The 20214-nt window shown below is 42.3% G+C and overlaps 1 protein-coding gene across 12 annotated transcripts in view; it reads left to right on the plus strand.

The window, feature by feature from the left end:
* LOC108152029 (protein boule) overlaps positions 1 to 20214 on the plus strand; it is a 31732-nt gene that overhangs the window by 9246 nt on the left and 2272 nt on the right. For 2 of the 12 annotated variants that reach the window (XM_017281011.2, XM_017281012.2), the window contains exons 2-7: positions 9102 to 9710; positions 9792 to 9945; positions 14952 to 15011; positions 15096 to 15231; positions 15596 to 15687; positions 15752 to 15788. In XM_017281011.2, the coding sequence (XP_017136500.1) occupies positions 9592 to 9710; positions 9792 to 9945; positions 14952 to 15011; positions 15096 to 15231; positions 15596 to 15687; positions 15752 to 15788 (598 nt within the window). In that variant the 5' untranslated portion in view covers positions 9102 to 9591. Of the gene's footprint in view, positions 1 to 9101; positions 9711 to 9791; positions 9946 to 14951; positions 15012 to 15095; positions 15232 to 15595; positions 15688 to 15751; positions 15789 to 15986; positions 19636 to 20214 lie in introns of those variants that run through there. The other 10 variants (XM_033387635.1, XM_033387636.1, XM_017281019.2 and 7 more) reach the window with 10 other exon arrangements.

Consider the following 20214-nt stretch of genomic DNA (forward strand, 5'->3'; position numbering starts at 1 on the left):
CTTTCAATTCCTTAAATCATTTTTGTTTTGCCTTTTTGACTTATATAAATGTATGCCCCCTCTTGGGGGCCTAGATACACATATCTGTGTCTTTAGCTGCCGCTTTAGCCAGCGGCAAAGAGACACCCTGTACATAAATCTAAATTTATAATGCCCCGGCCCCTTCCCCTTCGCCTTCTCCTTCTGCTTCTCCTCCTACTCCGCCGCTCTTTGCTCTTCAATATTCATCTAACTCCCCTTCCCCCCCGTCTTTGGCTCTTTGGCTCTTTGGCGTTTTATTCCCGTTTGTCGCCTTGGCTACAAGTGAAATTTTCCTTACTTGAGAGATTTTTCTTTATAAGCAAACGGCTACGCTATGCGACTCATGAGATGCCGCAAGTACTTTGCTTATATGTTTTCATTTAATTTTCCTTTTCGCTAAAGATACAAAAATGGCGAATGCCGTCGCCAGGCAACCAGGCAGCCAGGCAGTCAAGCAGTCAAGCAGCCAAGACGCCAGCCAGCCATCATTGGCGACAGCTGTTCTATGGGGGAGGAGGAGGAGGAGGAGGATGGTGCTCTCTCTTTCCCTTCCTCTCAGCTGCCACTGGCAATAAAAAGATATAACACCCAGCGGCCCAGCAGTTCTCTTTTCAGTTATCGAAACGAATTCTCGTAAACCAAAAAGTCGAGACATCAGCAGGGGCAGCAGTGGCAACAGCGGACGGCACAAAGTTCAAGGGGGGGCAGGAAAGACTGGGGGTTAGCGAGAGTTAAGGCCATAAAGAAAATCTGTGTCACATGGAAAACAAGGCGTGGAAATGTATTATGGGCTGTGGGCTGTGGGCTTTGACTTTGTCTGAGAATCAAATGTAAGCCGGCGGCTACGACAAAACTGTATCTAAAAGATGCTCTGGTGCCGTAGGACCAGCCCACATGCAAAACTGTCACCAAAATCAAACGGTAACCCGAACTTGCACTCTACCGTGGCAACCTCCCATTTGGACACACAACAGAGGAGATGTGGGGCCACAAACAGGCAGAGAGAGAGGGAGAGAGGGACATAGGGACACACCCACCTGAATAGACCATATGCAAAAGAGAGAAAAGAAGAGTGCAGTGGCTGCCGCCCCACCGTGTGGGTCAAATGCGTGCGGCTTTTATGGTCTCCATTGATTTTGTTGTAGTTTCAAAAAGTGTGACCATAAATAGAACCCCCCTCCAGACGATGGAGATGGAGCCACCCCCCACCCCCGATACCCTGGGGACAGAGTGTGCTACCACCAGTGGTTGATGCGGATCGTAGATCGTGATTCGGTTCGGGGTTCTGGCTGTTTGCGTTCATTTTGCATACGAGAAACGGAAACGAAGCCAAGAGATGAGCGGCTGCAGAGAGAGTGCAGTGGAGGCGCTGCATTGAAGCGGAATCGAGGTGCCCCCCGGATCCCTCCATCGTGTAGGCCTGGCTTAGACCAGCCATTCATTCATTCATTCATCCATCCATTCATTCATTCATTCATTCATTCCTTCGTTCGTATAACGACTACACATATTGTATTCCGTTTCCACGCTTCATTCATGCTTTGGAACAGCGCACAAAAAGTTAATATTAGTTATCTGCATATTTTCACGGCCCACAAGCGGATGTAGCACACACACTCACACACACGTGAGATACAGATACAAACTATAGATACAGATACAAATTACAGAAAACTACAGGCTTTGGCAATGGAGTTGCTTGCTTGGGGACCTCGGAGGGGGGGTGCGGGTCTGAATGTGTGGGAATGTGAGAAGTTTTTCGCGAAACGAAGTTTTTGCAACGATTTTCCGACGATCAATTATCGCATTCAATCTGTCGACTATCCGAATTTAATGTGGAATGTAAAACAGAAATTCGAAAGATACAAATGTATCTGTATCTCAACAAGATGTGTGTGTGTGTGTGTGTGTGTGTTTACTCATGTCTTTCCACGCGCCTCAGAGATTTCCGGCTTTTCATTGAGTTTTTCTCAATTTGTTTGTAATTAGATTTAATTTGATTTTTGTGAAAAGGGGTCGGGGGTGGCAGCTGTTAATTGGGGATTCCCTAAATGTATCTTTCGACCTTCCCAAAGGATACACAGATACTTTAGATACCTACAAACAGCCGCAAAAGCCATGGCTGGAGATGCAAGCGCCGACAGATACATATGCATGTATCTCGATATTTTTTTTATGTGAGAAATATTTCTTGCTTTGCTTCTTGCCTTCGAGAGCAAAGGCTGTGTGTGTGCGTGGGCTAGTGGTATCTGTGAGATACATTTGCATTGCTTTAGAGCAAATTAGCTCTGCGCTCGCAACATCTTGGCCATAAACTGTAGCTTTGCCAGCTTTGCACTTGCCATCCATTTTCCAATTTCCATTTTCCATTCCCTTAAGTGGGTCACAAAATTTAAGACGCATTATGGCCAAGAAGAAGAATATTGGCCCAAAAGCGAAAATACGAGCAAAAACAAATGCACTGAGACACAAAGATACATATGTATCTAAGGGGAGGTGGTAGAGAAAGAGGTAGATCTGCAGAGCTATACAGATGCAAATGAAGGCGGAGGGGCAGGGGCAGGGGCAGAGACAGTGGCACAGCTACAGATACAGGTACATGCCTATAGATGGTTGTCCTCAAACCGAATCGTGGCAGCGGCAGTCGCAGCAGCTACTGATTGAAGTGCGAGAACAAAACTAACAGCAGGCGGCAGGCAGGCGGGCAGGCAGGCAGGCAGGCAGAATCATCGCTGGAGGAGAACGGAAGGAGGCTTTTGATGGAGGATGACATGCTCCTCAGCTGCGCTTTTTTCACTTTTCCACACACAATCTATCTATCTCTCTCTCTCTCTGTGTCTCTCGTTGTCTCTTTCGGTGCGACCCATTGTCTGCATTTTTCGCATTTTAATTTTATGCTTTTGGCCTGGCCTACAACGCACCAAGAGCAGAAGATGAGCGAGAGAGTGAGAGAGAGATAGATCTACACAGAGTGGAACAAAGGCAGGACAGGCGGCACCACCAGCAGCAGCAGCTGCCGTCTACAAAAATAGTTGGCAACCTCTTCACGCCTCCACACACACACACACGCAGGCAAAGACATACAAAAGTGCTCCATGCCCCCTGTCATCACACTCTTAACAACTGCCACAAACCGCCCTTTCGCCTTGCCCCCCTCTTGAGTCACACTTTTACGTCATTTCTTTTCACTTTTTGCCTCCTTTTTTTTGGCTGTTGGCTGTTGCTGCTCCTGGCTTTTCCTTTTGACATTACATTTCCTTTAGTAGAGAATTTCGTTTGGTTTTTTCCTTTTTTGTGATTGCATTTTTATGGGTCCTCCCTTCCACTGTCCCCCTGCCGCTCTGTGTTCCCGTGCCCCGTGCCCCGTGGGTATTTGCATATTTATGCTTTATTTTTGGCAGTTTCCTTACACCTGATGCCACAGGACCGCCTATCGGTGATCCTGCTCGTGTCGGCCGTCTTCGGATTGTTGGAAATTGTTTTTTAATGACTTAATTTGCCACAGTATTTAATGGATGGATGGATGGATGTTGCCCTCTCTTCCCTCGGGCCTCGTTCTATGGTATCTGTATCAAATTCCGCTTTAAGCCTTTGTCAGCATAGACAATAATCCGCATCAGGGGACACCCAATCCAAAACAGAAGCTGCCATCTATCCGTCCCTCCTTCTAGCATCTTCGCCCATCGCTCATACGCAGCGTTGCACTCCCCCCGAAGCCCTGAGGGTCTGACGAGTGGCAATAAATCATCCAACCTAAAATGTTTCAAAAAACGGTAGCAGTAACCGCAAGCAGCAAATACACATATGTCAGAGGGCAGGGAAGAGCGGTGGGGGGCGGTGGGGGGGGGGATGGAAATGTTAGAACTTCGTGAGTTGGATGGATCTCTCTGGCTGTTGTGGATATATATTTGGCCGAGATTAATGCCAAACCAGAAACACCAATCCAATCCGTAGGAAGACTTCAAGTTCTCTCTCTCTCCCGCTGCGGGGCACAAATATTGGACAAGGGCCAAAAAGAAAAGAAAGGAAAACTAAGATCCCAAATACAAATACAAGAAGTTGGACAGGCAGCAGCGGTGGCAGCGGCAGCGGCAGCAAAAGTTTCATTGTTTCACACAAGTTTTTTTTTTGGCTTTGATACGCACGCACACACATGCAAGCCAAAAACATGCCACACACACACACACACACAGACACACACAGATACAGATGCACGAAAACACACAGAGAGATACTTCGTAGCAATTTGTGCTCGCGCTTTTGTAGTTTAACGTTTCCCTTTTGCTGCTGCCTGCCGCTGCTGTCGAGGATTATGGATTTTTGTGTGTGCCACATAGTATATGTACGAGTGGCAGGCAGTAGAAGGGGAGGGCCTGGGTTGGCTGGTTGGATGGTTGGATGGCTGGATGTTGCTGCTGATGTGTGTGCTCCATCCCTTGATGGCAGGCCATCAATTTAGCTGCAGCTGCTGAGGCCCAAAGCCCATAGCACAAAGCCCTGTGTCTCGTGTCTCGTGTCGTCTCCTCCTTTCTATCCACCCACCAGGATTCCACGACGACGACGACGACGACGAGCATGATGATGATGATGTTTGTCTGTTGGTTTGTCTGGCTGCCGTTCGCTCTGGTTCTGTGTGCTACAATTTCCTTTCACTTGACTGACACCCAAAAGCCCCATTGCACCCATCGTCCGCACCGTCCACGTCCTCGTCCTCGCTCAAGGATTGTATAACATGTGGGCGGACGGCAGGAGGTGGGCTGAGAGTCGAGCGTCGAGTCGAGTCGAGGCACTCGAGGCACTTCCACTTCCGGTGCACTGTCCGCCTGTCCGCCAGTGCATCCACTGGATCCCACGGATGCCTGTGTGAGTGTGGGTGCTCGCCATTTTTGTGTGCTTTCTCGCTTTACACTTGACTTGTCCTCCTGACTGACTTTTGCTCTTTTCTCCAATTCCTCGTCTCTCTCTCTCTCGGTCTTTCAGGGAACTTCAATTGACCTTTGCCTTCCGCCGCCACTCTGTTTCCATTTCATTGGGATTTTCATCTTCTTAACCCACTCGCCTGCCACGTGGCTGTTGCCAGAGCAGATGGGGTGGAGGAGGCGTTTCTTTTTCAGTTAAGTTATGCACCAACACGTACATGCCACAACGTCATCGTCATGCCTCAGTCATTCAGCCATCAAAGCCATTCAACCATCAGCTTTTACTCCCCCCCCCCCCTCTTGCTTGCTGCTGCCCCAAAAATGTTGCCTCCTGCTGGTGCTGCTGCTTGCTTCGTGATGTTTGCCGTTATGGCTCTTAAACTGTTTTGAGCCACAGCCACAGCCTTTTGCTGTTGGCTAATTGTCCTTATGTGCCTTGGATACGGCATTATCAGTGGGGCATGGATGGATGGGATGGGATGGGATGGGAGGGGAATGGCCAACAGGATAGGAGTGCACACCACACAAGAGCTTTCTACTGCCACATGCCTGTATTCTCTACTATCCTCTCCTCTACCCACCGATGGTGCCACACATTTTGTGTAGCATACTGCCAGGAGCAGCCCCTTTCTGCTTTGTCTCTCTCGCTCTCGCTCTTGCTGTGTTTTTGTTTCTGTGAGTCAGCGTTTTATCAGCACCTGACTATCGCCTCGCCTTGGGTCTGCTACAATTTGGCAAGGACGAACACACAGATACTCACAGATGCACCTTTTGCATACGAGGACAAAGGACTTGCACGTATGGCGGCAGTTGTACTAGTGGTAGTTCCTTGGGGTTTCTTGTGTGGAGTTTTTTTAGTTTTTAAATTGTTTTCACGGAAGGAAAAAGCTGCTCCTTCCTCTGCATCTCTGCACCCCTTGCCTCCTTTCGCTGGGATCCTTCCCTTGTGTATCCTTCGTGATTTTTCTTATGCTGCTCCTCTTGGCCTCTGCCCTTCTGTTGGCCTTATCGTAGGTTCTTCTCTCTGTTGGCCTTCTTTCCCGCCCAGTGTTTCGTGTTCTTTCTCCTGGCTCTACCCGTTTCGGCCTTGTTCTTGGCCAAACAGCTGTGTGTTTACTTAATTTCCTTTTCAATACGCCTTGCAGTATCTGTGCCACACTCTGCCGCACTTCTGCCAGTTTTATAGGTCAACCTTACACACTCTCTCGCTCGCTCTCTCTTCGGTTACACAGCCACAGCTTCCCCTAGAACTATGGCTTGCACTCCCCCACCCCACGTCTGGCCAACACCTGTGGCCATTCTACTTCTCGCTCTCTCTCTACAGAACTACAAAAGCCACACTCCTCTATAGCCACTCCTCTCCTTCTCTCTAGCTACAGTTCCTCCCACTTCAGCTTCTTTTCCTTCTAGCTTCTCTCTTCTCTCTTTTCTTTTTTTTTTGGCTTATTGCATTTCCCTAATTGGCCCAAAAGTTACGCTTGAAATGTGCCACAAAAAAAAGAATAAATAAAAAGCTTAAGAAAAGAAACAAACTCGTCTCTGCATTGAATGTTTTGTGGGGATTCAATCGAATATTGAGCTGCAAAATTTTTTACGTGTTTTTCCGGATTGCATTTCCCGCATTTCCCATTTCCCAACAGAGACAGAGAGAGAGAGAGAGAGAGAGAGTGAGTGAGTGGGTGAGGAATGATCCAATCAGCGTACATTCCATTGAGGGAAATTATTAAATTCTTTTGCATGAGATCATGTATCCTTATCTGTGTTTGTTTCTGCCACACACACACACACACACACTCCCGTTGTCGTGTCGCATTCGTATCTGTGTCTAGCTTCCCCCCTCTCATAGTGCATAAAATTCTTTGGCGCTTCCCTCTTCCTCCGCCCCCCCGCATCGTCTGCCATTACTCGCGCAATTTTCGCACGTGGAATTTTGCAATATTGTGCAGTAGCCAGCGGCAACAGCCAAATCCCACCACCCACCACCCACTGACTGACGGAATGACTGACAGCTGGAGGGGTGGCCGATGTGGGTCCGGGTGCGGAGTGCTGCTGCTGCTGGTGCTGGTGGGTAAGGTAGAATTTTTAAGCTTCTGCTGGCTGCTGTTGATTAAATTCCATTGATAGAGCCACTGCCACTGCCACTGCCACTGCCACTGGCCCACCGCCTCACTCACCTCACTGCCCCCACCATCCGTTGTCATGCCTCTGCCTCTACGGGCCGATGCTGACTCTGTGATTTTTCCCGGCCTGACCTCTGGCCTCCAGCGGTGGCTGTTGGTGTTTCCATGGCCGATGTCGAAGTCGATGTCAGGGGCTTCTCTTCTCTGCTGGAGCCCCGTTCGTAATGAATATTTTAATCATTTATGCTCTGGTTTCACTCTCTCCCCCTGTGCTCTCTGTTGTCACAGTTTTTCCCTTCTCCCCGCTGCTCCGGCTCTCATCTCATCAATTTTCCTAATGCCTACGCCTTAAAGTTGCTCAAAAAGTCTGCAATAATATCACAAAATTTTAATAATTTAGATCTGTCTCTATCTCCATCTCTGTCTTGTGAATGAGGGCCGGGCGGCACTCATGAATCCCATCCATGAATCATGTCAGGGGCACTTAGCCATCGGTCGCCTTCGCCTTCGCCTCCGCCTCCGGCTCCGATCTGCTCCGCCCACTTTTCCGTTGCTTCCGTTCGACGAGAGCCGAGAAAATCTTTGGTGGCCCGAAAATCTTTTAGAGGAAAATATGAACGGATTGCGACGAGTATTTATAGGATATGCATATGTATAGATACAAGATACAACATACAGATATAGCCATAATCCGCCAATAGAAGCAGACGATTTTTCGGTCGGTCGGTCGTTCTTTTCTTAATTAGAGAGAGAGAAAGAGAAAAAGCATATGGAAAAGATAGATATAGATATAGATATAGAGATATTCATCTGGCCATTGTTATGCGGATACATTTATATTGTAGCTGAACATAATTTAACATTCAATTTATTAGCTTTGGAGATGGAGATATTGTTCGTGTGGTCAAAAGTAGAGTCAGCAGACACCGTTCATTAGATAGATACCGCCCACATGAACAGATACACACAGATACACACAGATACATACGTATTTGTTGGGGACATTCCGTGTATCTGTTGAATCGATCAAATACAATTGGAAATGCCTGAACGGAACGCCAAGCAGTTTTTTGTTGACATTTTTTTTTTTTTACGTTTTCATTGTTAATGAAAATTTAATTATGTTTTCATTGCTATGTGCCAATCCACCATCGGACAGCGGACAACAGACAGCGGACAGCGGACAGACAGTTGTTGTGGATGTTGTTTTTTTTTTTTTTTTTGTGTGTTGTGGCAGCCCTTGCTACTCCTCCCTCAGATAAATGTGGAATGATAAGCAGGGATACATACAAATAAATAGATCGTTAAGTGGAGCTGTGCTTGGGGAGTGAGGGGTGGGGGGTATCTATATCTGCATCTATACAGTGTTTGTGGCATGCAATGTCCCTCGTTCTTTGGGGAACATGCAACATAAAGTGATGTTTGATGAAGGCTGTCCTATCATGCATTCGAATTGGTTGATGGATATCCCATGGATACGAGAGTAGAGTCTGAAAACCGTTCTCTGCCTGCATTTCGGTATCTATGTATCTTCGAGATACATACGTCTGCGTCGGCTGCTGCTGCTGCTGCTTCTGTTAAAATTAAACTCTCTGTGCTATTTAGTTGTCTTTCGTCTCCTCGTTGCCTCTGAAGGTGAATTTATGGTGCACACATGTATGTGGCCCTGCCACCAGGCTGGCAGCCAGGCAGGCAGGCAGGCAGCCAGGCAGCAGGCAGTTTACCTCTCTCTCTCTCTCTCCCTGTTTCTGTAGCTGTGCTGTAGCAGTGTGTATCTTTGTATCTGTGCATTGAGCAGTTTTCCTCGTGTGACATATGTCGCCGTGTGCGCTGCTGCTGTATGGCCAAAAATAGATTCATTTCGAAATGTAGGGGGCAATTCTTTGTGAGTGTTTCTCGCTCTCTCTCTCTCTATATTTTTTGTGATTTTTTTTGTAGTGCCCTGCCATGTGGCTGATTATTTTAATGGTTTATTAATGAGCGCACCCAACAACTAATTCTCTTCACTCACTTTTCTGTATCGTTTCTTTATCGTTCCCAGATTTCGAGAACTATCAATCACAACAACAACAGGAACAACAAAAACAACAACCACAAAGGAATCTGTGTGGGAAACGTCAACTACAGATATATATATCTATAGCAGAATTTCAAAAATAAATATATTCTGTCGACGAGCAATATAGTAGTAATATATAGAATAAATATATATCACAAACGGAGGAACAGAGGGCAGGGACAGATATAGATACAATTATATCTATATACCATCCTGCTCCACATCCATTCACTGTACCTGTGCTTGCAACAACAGTTATTATAAACACGTTATCAACAGTAGCAGCTGCAGTCGTCGTCTAATATAGTCAGTCAGACAGTCAGTGCTACCCCACATTCGTATCCTTTTGAAGAAGGAACGGTTTTGCCACAGAGAAGACTTCGATTTGGCCAGCGCGCCCCCAACGACAAACAACAGCCTCAAGATTCTTCCATTTGGGGCCAACTTTCGTCTGGAGACGACACCCGCAGAGATGCACAAAATAGCGGCACAGCCGCCATCCTCAGCGCCAACCGGCGGACTGGATGCCCCACTGGCGGCCCCCAAATATGGCACATTGATACCAAATCGTATATTTGTGGGAGGAATAAGGTAAGAACATGTTCTCATCATTACGAATCTGTCCGTAAATCTAACCATGAATCTGTATCTCTTTTTGTCTTGTTGTTGCAGTGGCGATACCACCGAAGCTGATTTGACGCGCGTCTTCAGCGCCTACGGTACGGTGAAGAGCACCAAAATCATCGTGGATCGTGCTGGTGTGAGCAAGGGATATGGCTTTGTCACATTCGAGACGGAGCAGGAAGCTCAAAGACTGCAATCGGATGTGAGTATGGCTCCATTTTTTGGGAGACCAAAATCCTTTCTTATCCTAATGCTAATGCGTCGCCTGTTGCAAAACACAAACAAAAAACAAAAAACAAATAAACAAAAATTCAATTATGATTTCAAACACCGAACCAACGATAGAAAGGAACCGACAAACAACAAAAAAAAAAAATAAAAACACTATTCATACTCGTAGATACATATGTATGTATATCATACCATACTAAATACTCATACAATTCCATACCAATAATCATTATCTAAAACTCTAGAATCGTCGTGCGATATATATCGGGAGTATATATACGATAGTATACACGAAAATCTTATAAATTGTGATCCCCATTCGATCTTTTAGGGCACTACTTCCACCAACAACAACAACAACAACAACAACACCTCTCTTGACCCCCCAAAAACAACAACAACAACACTACCACAAAAGATACTACTACTATGTACTACGTACTACTACTACTATTACTACTACTACTGCTACTACTACTACTGCTACTACTACTATTACTACTATGTACCTACGTACCTATGTACCTATGTACTACTACTACTATGTATCACTACTGTGAGACGCCGTCGAAAATCGAGAACTACCAGAACCACGACCACTACTCACTCCAGTGGGAGGGGTAGGGGCATACTATATCACATATAGTATATACATATATCTGATATATCGCCTATGATATACATATATGATAAATGATTTATTGATGAAATCACAAAGATATTGATGATGATGGTGATGATGATGATGATGATGTACGTACCGCCTTTTAGGTACGGACGGCACTCTCTTTGTTCCTGTTTTTTATAAAAAAAAAAAATTGTTTTTTCCTTCTTATTGCGTTTTTTGCGTTTGAGTTTTACGTTTCAAGCGTTACGTTACGTTACGTTATCCGTTTATCCATTATACGTTGCGTTAACACATTACGTTACCGTTACGTTACCATATTTCAATTACCGTTGCGTTTACGTTACTATCGTTTTCATATATTGCCACAGAAAAAAAAAACCCCACAAACCCACATACACACACGCACACACTCTTTTAACCCCTTAAACAGACACACACACACACACACACACACACACACACACACACCCACCCGATACACACCCAATAGATTTAGACCACTTTATAGATCGATTTAAGACCGTTTTTGAGCGTAAATGCAATTTTTGCCAAAATTCAATTTGAGTTCAAGTTCCGTTGCACCGTTTTAACCCGCTCATAATTTAATTGCAAAAAACAAAACAGAAAACAAAAAAAAAAACACCAAATAAAACAATTAGCAAGAATACCTTTGTTGGCCATTTGCTCCTTTGTTGTGTTTTGTTTTTTTTTGGCCAAGAGAATAGACTATATATAGAACGTATTAGCCAAGATATTGCGTACCTCTTAGTGCCGTTAGTTCCGTTCCGTTCGTTGCATATCCTGATTATTGACTATTGTTTTCTGATTTTTGATTGATTTCTCTGTAAATGTTGCTGCACATCTCTTACGTTTCTGCCTCTTTCTGAATTACAAAAAAAAAAATAATAATAAAAACACAAAACAAACAAATTAAAGAACTTATAATAAGATTTATTCCACAAGTTCATAAGAGCGCCATAAAAAAGTTCATTGAGCTGTAGGGAAATGTACGAATACGAGCATCTGTTTCTGTTTCTGCCCCCGTTCGGGATGCCAGCCCACGCTCTCTATGTGCCCCAGACACGGCTTGTGGCATCCCTAATATGGTCTCATGATCTGCCACTCCACTCCGCCGCCGTTGTTCAGGTGCATACTAATTGATTATAATTATTGCATAACGACTGCCCTGCCCCAGGGTCCCCGGGTCCCCGAGTCCCCTTCCCCACTGTGGCTGATGCAACTTTTAACCATTTCTGGGTTTCTCTTCCCTGCCCTCTTTCCTCTCTCCCTCTCTCTCTATCTCCCTATCTATGCAGCTTCCGCCGTGCGCTCGGTGCGCTCAGTGCTCTCTGTGGCATATTAAGTGAAAAACTTTTGCTGCCTCGTCATTAATATGCATTGTTTGTTGGTCTCCTCTTTGTTGGGCTCCTCTTCGGGGTTTTTTTTTGCCCACTCCACTCCCTCTCTGGGACATACAAGTGTCCTTGGCAAAAGCCAAAAGGGGAAAAGCTAAAAGAGCGAACCAACAACAAACAGAGCAACAGAGAGCAACAACAGAGAGAAACAATGCAACGCTAGTACCCGAGTAATGTGCCCTACGGCGGAACAACAACAACAACACAACAACACAACAACAACACAACAGCAGGACAACACTTCTATGCAAAAAAAAAAGGATGAAAACGGGCACGGACCTAGGGCTAGGGTTAGGGCCCTACCAGAAGCAAACAATGGGCTTACCAACGTTTAACAAAGTTTTAATTTACACAAAACGCGCACACACACACACACACACACACACACATGTAGACGATAGATGTATAGAGAGATACACACACTAATTAAATTTCATTTGGAGAAAGTTTCACAGAGTGAGAGAGAGGGAGAGGGGACTAGGAGGTAGGGACACTCATCAAAAGCCACAGAATGATATAAATACGAGGAAAACTATGGCTCGGCTAAACCACACACAGACCGAACCGAACCGAACTCCCTCTCTCTGTCTGTTTGTTACCTCAATTTCCACTCTAATTTTCTGTTGGAAAACTAATCCAAAGCACCCCCCGCCACACACACCCATAAGCAGCTATAGATTAGCACAAATTTGTGTGTGTGTGCCCGGACGGACACCACAAAACGCATTTCGAATGTATGAGATTTACCCGGAAGCAGCAGAGCAGCTCTGCTCTTCAATTTTACATTATTTTTAGAGTGGACCCCCCCCAAAAAAAAAACCAAACATTAAAACTGTGAAGCAGTAAAGCCTTCTATTCTGTTGTCCTTTTCTGTATGTGAGCGTGTGCGTGTGAATGTGAATGTGTGTGCGTGTCCGTGAGACAAAAGAAATGGAAAAGGCCGACCGTAAAAGCCAGCCAGCCAGGCCCAGCCAAAAGGATTCTTAATTAAATTCAGTCAAGACAAGGAAGAAGTGGGTCCTGCTCTGCTCCCCCCTGCTCTCTGCCAAACGTCTCATCTTTAGTTTACTCTGTGGACTGTGTGCTGCTCCTGGCCCTTTTGCTAGGGCCCTTATCCTTATGTCGGCGCTCGTGGCTCGAGGGCTTGGGGACTCGAACATAAATGAAAAGAATGTTTGCCCGTCGGCGGTCAGAAAGGATACGCAGTGGAGGCCTCTCCTCTCCTTACATTTCATTTTCCACCTTCTTCTTTTTAACGACAACAGCAGCAGCCGAGCATCTCCGTTGGCCTGCAAACATTTGCTTAGGTTAATGGTTATTACCGATGCTGCCTGGCCAGGCCAGGCCAGGCCAGGCCAGGCCAGGACGGAACGTCCTCAAAGTGCTGTGCTGCGCTGTGCTTATCTCTCTTTGAGGAGCCGCAACAGCAAATCACAAGGCTATCGGAAGCAGGACTAATTGCCAATTAAAGATGAACGTTCCGGGCCTGTTCCTGCTCCGGCTGCCACTCCTTCTGCTGCTCAGCAGCTCTCGAAGCTGTCATCTTGCTCCGAGTGGTAGTTTTCTTGAGGTACTCGCATTAAATGCAAATTGGCTGTTGTATCTGCCACAGGAGAGTATTATACAGTATCAGCTCAAAGTGCGGGGGCCAAATGCATTTTTAATGGGCCTCAAAACCAGGTCGGTAGATGATCATCGACCGAAAAGGATTACCAAGAACACATTTTCCACTGAAAAAGAAGAGGCAGCCGAAAAAAGGAAAGGGAAATTTTCAAGAAAAGCTCACTTCAAAAAGAAAATCTCATTGTGCTGAGAGGGAAGAGGGTTTTTCCATTATTCCTACCATTTAATTTAATTTATTTTTAAATTTCGGTACGGGCTATCGGCTACATACAGATTTACACACGTACAGATTTAACACTACTCTTCTTCAATGAGTTTTCCCATTTATTAATCAATTGATTTTCCTATTCGCAAACACACGGACGAGAGAAGAGAAAAGCCACAGCTTCAGAACAAAACAAAACAAAACAAAACAAAAAGAATAAAAATTAATAAAAAAACAGAAATATGTTAATTGTTCTTTAAACGCTTCTGTGCCACATTTTAAATACATTTTTCCTTTGATTTCTTACCTTTTTTTTTTGTGTTTTTAACGAGTTTATTATTCTGGTTAATTAATTTTTATTGATTTTTTTTTTGTTGATTTTTTCATCAAAACGAGACTTGTTGTTGATTTTCGTTGTGCCGCAAAACAAAGAAAATAAAATAAATATAGAAAAAACAAAAGATGAACATTACAAACTTGCAAAAAAATTGTTGGCAAATGAATTTTTTTTCGCTTTTTGAAGCCAGAAAAAAAAAACACATAAAAATTGCTGCAAATAAATAGTACATGACACTTTGTTGTAAAAAAACATTACTTAAAAAACACTATATACTCACATACACACACACACTCACACACACATATTATATAATACACACATGTATTTGGTAATGGTATTTTTGCCTTGGCACGTGTTTCTCTCTCTCTCGCTCTCTCTGTCTGTCTCTTATTAGCCATGGCCAAGAAAAAAATATGATCTTTAAAAAATAGTGAACAAATGAATTTTTGAAACAATAAAACCAAAAGAAAAAAAACAGCGTTGAGCATTAATTTTTAAATATATATATATATATACATATATATTTTTTTTGGTTGAGAATATTTTTGATGCTGCTGCGTTCGATTTGAATTTGAATTTCTTCGTTCGGCTTGTGTGTTCGATAAAAGCAATCTAAAACGATTTCTAATGCACTCCCCATTTATGATCTCTCTCTCTCTTTCTTCCACATCGCTATGACAACTAAAAACCAAATCTGTCTGTCGTCGCTATGAATCTTACTTTGTGGCACCTCAAATCCAAATTCGAATCGAAATCCAAATCACAGGGTGAATGCGTTGTTCTACGTGATCGCAAATTGAACATTGCACCGGCCATCAAGAAACAGGTAAGTGTCCCCCCTGCTCTCCGAGAAAGAGAGGGCGTATGCACTATTTTGCAGATAGTTTTACAGTTGTAAAACCAATTAAAGGTATTCCTCTTCGAACAGCCCAATCCTCTGCAGTCGATTGTGGCCGCAAACGGAGCTGTTTACTACACAACCACGCCGCCGGCACCGATTAGCAATATCCCGATGGATCAGTTTGCAGCCGCTGTATACCCGCCAGGTGAGTGCTTACCTCCCCACTAGATCCACTAGTACGACACACCGCGGTACAATTTCCCATAAGCGAATCGATCTGCTCACAATGGAACTGTTCCCTTTTTGACTATATATTTTTCTAACGATCTATCTGAGTACTCATCATTTTGCCGCTTTAGTTCTTTGCTCAATTACAAAACAATACCTTTCTTTTCGTTTTTGTTCTTTTTTCTATATATTTCATATAAATCTCTTTCTATTTAATCAACAAACAAACAACAATCTACTACTCGTACATCGTACATCGTACATCGTACATCGTACACCGTACAACATCCAACCAACCAAAACCATCATCAATGTGTGGGGAACAATTTAACTAAACTTAGTTACTGACTTTACAGCCGCTGGAGTTCCAGCCATCTACCCACCTTCAGCCATGCAATATCAGCCATTCTATCAGTACTACAGTGTGCCAATGGTAAGTGATCTAACCTACATGGTATCTACTCGTATCTTATGATTATAATATTACCTTTTGACAGCAGAATGTACCCACCATTTGGCCGCAGAACTATCAAGGTGAGTGTTGATCCTACATAGAGCATATACGTATATATCTCTTGCATTGTTCTGTCGTTTTATCGTAGTTTTTACACCAATATCTCGGTATATATGCTTTCTTTTCTTTCATTATTTCTTGGCTGCACCACTACCAAACCACCAAAACCTACAAAACTCCTACAACAACCACCACAAAAAAAAATAATAAATAAATAGGTTAAACCCTAAAAAGAAACATAAAAGTAAAGCAATTTTCGTAGTCGCCAATTTTTCGTTGAGAGCTGCCCTGCAAAAAAAAACAAAAACAACAAAAACAACCATACGAACAACAACTGCACGTGAAACTGCAACTACAACAACCAACAACAATCTGACTTCTGAAGATTCAACAATAACAACAACAACAACAACAACAACAACAACAAGAACAACAATTTCTACAACAGAACTCCTGCCCCTCTGCCACTCTGATCGAACTGCAGCAGCCTAAGCAGTAGTCTAAGCAGCAGCCTAAGCAGCAACAGCAGCAGCCGCACTTCTAGTTTCTAATTTTTAGTTTTTAGCTTATGATTTAATATTATTTGTAAACTTATGTTTTAAGCTCTTGGTTCTTTAGTTTATTCGGCTATTACTCTACCGTACTGTGTAATGTAAATTAGTTGAATGCCATGTCGAACCCTCCACACACAATATGTATATGAAAAACAAACAAAAACAAAAAACAAAAAATAATAGAAAAAAGTGCAGATTGTGGTGTATTACAACAGACTTCCTATAAAACATAAATATGTTTTTTTGTTGTTTTTTTTTTTTAATTTTATCATATACATCTATCAATTTTTTTTTTCGGTTTTTGCTCGCTGTACTATATATACCATAAAATATATAGCGAAGAATGTTCTCTGTAAATAGTTGTAGTCGCGCACTAATAGAAATGCATACATATAGTATACTATCTTTTACAACTGATATATGTATACCATGTTCTTGTATATCTTCCGAAAACGAAACGACTATGAAGCCAATTTCTTGATTATTTTGTAGGAATTTATCCATGTTAACTTTTGAGAGGATGCAGACAGCCAGAAAGAGAGAAAGCAACAATAGGTGATGCTACTACTACTAAAAACTACAACAACAAATCAACAATAGTAAACTACAACAGCTACAACAACAACAACAAAAGCATCAAATAGAGTTTAACACACACATACACCCACACACACAGCAGCTGTAATTTCGCAAAATGTTTAGTCAAAGAAAATCATTTTGGAAGGAAGTGAAGGAAAGGCAGCCACCCAAAAACACACACACACATACACATAAATACAGGTGCAGGTGCAGAAGGGAAAACTGATGGGGAAATTTGTGTAAAGTAAGCGGCTTATCTTATTAAAAGTACAACGACTGTATCTGTGTGGCCTGTGCGTGTGTGTGTGTGTGTGTGTGTGTTGGGGCAAACATTTATGATGTGCAATTAGCGGAGAGCAGTGGCGGGTCAGTGGCTTACTGACCAAACTGCACTACCGAAAAGTCAGTTGCAGAGAAATGAGAAATGGACACGGGATTTTGTACAGTGAAATTCCCCAAAACGGACAGGACTTATACGAAATATGTATGTACGTATGTCTGGTTGGCTATGAGGGGGAGTTTCAACTGTATATACATATAGCGAATGGATGGATGTTGATGGGAATAGAGAGGGAATAGCAGTTGAAGAACACTGAAACAATATTTAAAACTATACTATAAATACATATACATATATGGATATGATACTTACTACATATATACATAACTGGATTATACAGAGGCAGCAAATGTGAAAAGTACGCACGCACACGCACACAGATGCACCGAAACAAACATACAGACACACACACACACCCAAACAGACACAGAATATATATTATAGATAATAACGGAATACAACAAAATTGCATACATACATATATATGATATATAGGGTATCTACAATATATGGTAGCTAAGAGAAAAGAAGAGAAGATATGATGGCAGGGCAGCGGTCGAAGATTAAAGACATAATATTATGCATAAATTAATTTATATAAATATATACATACAATATATAAAAAAATATATATATACATATATATAACTGTAACTGTAAACTGGTATACTGTTACACACAGACAGACATACACATACAGCGATACAAAGCAAAAACAGAGGAATGGGAAAATGGCGTAAGGAAATGAATTAGCAAAGTAGACGACGGACAAAGTCACAGCAAAAGCTACGCACACACACACACACACACACACTAACACACACACACGCAACCCACAAACACAGAAGAGAGAGAGAGAGAGAGCGCCGCATCTCTCTGATCAAAGCACTTACTTGCGAAAATGGAAAAACTGAACGAAAAACAAACCCAAACCTTAGTCTAAACGAAAAAAAAAATAAACAATATATATATATATATAAATATACATATACATATAAATATACTAATAAAAATGCAAGAGAGATGCAAATGTTAGATCTAGTTACATAAGCCAAGCAAAAAGTGAACTAAAAAACGACGATGAAGAGAAAGAAGAAAGAAAGATAGAAAGAAAAAGAAACAAAAAAAAAACAAATACACTATACAATAAAGATATTCAAAATATGATGTGAAAAACATACACAAAACGCTCACATATACCATATATACCACATATGTATGGATGTATGTATGTATGTATGCGAGACATATACATATATACTCGTATAGAGAGACTATTCAAAAGCTAAACTCAAAGCTCTAGCAAAATGGAAAAACAAAAAACAAAAAGCGATAAGTAAATAGTTAAAGAATAAATACAAAAAACAAAAACAAACTCAAGCAATACATTGACACTCATAGGTGTGTGTTACACAAGAATATAGTTAAATATATATATACATACATATATGTATATATATATATATATATAAAACGAAGAATACATTATAATTGAACAGCAATTTATAATAAAAGAATGAAATCTAATGTACGTCAAGAAAAAATGCGAAATCTGCAAGAATGTTGTTTTATCATCTCTGTTTTTTCTACCGTACTTACAATACATACCCCGAAGTAAACGTAAAACATTCTGTTGTATCTACATATTGTATTGTTATAATGATAATGATGATGAATCAAAAACAGGAATATCTGAGTGTTTGTTAATCCAAAAAAAATTGTTTAAGTACGAATCTGAATGGGCAACATTTGCGGGGGCAGACTGTAATGTTGTAGTGTGCTAGTGTGCTGACCGGGTCGGAGGAGGAGGGCAGCGGCGGCTGCGGCTGCGACTGGAGACTGGAGATTGGAAATTGGCGAGCGAGAATTCCATTCAAAATTGGTGCATAATTTGGCTGAAATTTGAAATAAATATTCATATTATATATATACTCGTACGTGTATGCCTTATTGAATGAAACAAAACAAAGAAAAATTATTTGCCCCATTGTAAAGAAAAGAACATAATAAACGAGAACCCAGAGGTTTCAAAAATACCTGCTAAACAACAGAGGTCGCCGGGGAGTCGCCACAGAAACCAGCCACCGGCTTACCGGCTTACCAGAATACCATAGAAAAGCCCCTACCTCCAAAAAGTCAGTCCACCGCACACTGCCACGCTGCCACCGCAAATGCAAAACTGCAATTTGGATTCAGCAAATTGTTGAGAAATTTTTACTAAATTGTTAAATAGTTAAATACAAAACGAAACATTTTTAAATCGAATCGTAACAATAATTAGGAATCACACGATGGAAAACGAAAGCTAACCCAAACAAAATGTAACGAAATGGAAAGCAATAATTCAGAAGACAGGCTCTAGTTAAAAACTACTCGTATAGAAAGTCGAAGAAGCAACATAGAAACCACCAAGCAGGAGAGCAGGAGGATATATAGTATGTATATGTCAGTCAATAGGGATTTTATTTAGTTGGAGAAGAGCGTTCGCCCGCACAACAAATGAAACTATACAATACGATACCAATACAAAACCGATACCGATACTCAAGTCGAATACGAGAATAGGTTCTTCGAGTTGGGGGGAAGGGATGGGGGGGGAGGGGGAGGAGGAGAGGTTCCCCATTGCTGGAGTTGGTTTTGTGGCAGAACGAACTGCATTGAACTGAACTGAAGAACTGGACGGACGGAGAACCATAATACAACTCATACCTTGTTTGGCGTTCCGTTCCAATGTTGCACGTTTGGTTCACCATCCCAGCAATATCTTATCTTCCGCAGACTAATCGTTCAAGATCAGATCATAACTAAAGTAAATCCAAGGCATAACTTAAGTATATACGTGATATTTTGAAAAAGCGAAAATTCATAAATTGTTTAGGTTTAAAACAATATTAAAATATATTATATATACAGATATATATATATATATATATATATATATATATAGAAAAAACCATAATGATTAAATTAATT

Source organism: Drosophila miranda, chromosome XR (assembly GCF_003369915.1).
Source record: "Drosophila miranda strain MSH22 chromosome XR, D.miranda_PacBio2.1, whole genome shotgun sequence".
Lineage (NCBI taxonomy): Eukaryota > Metazoa > Arthropoda > Insecta > Diptera > Drosophilidae > Drosophila > Drosophila miranda.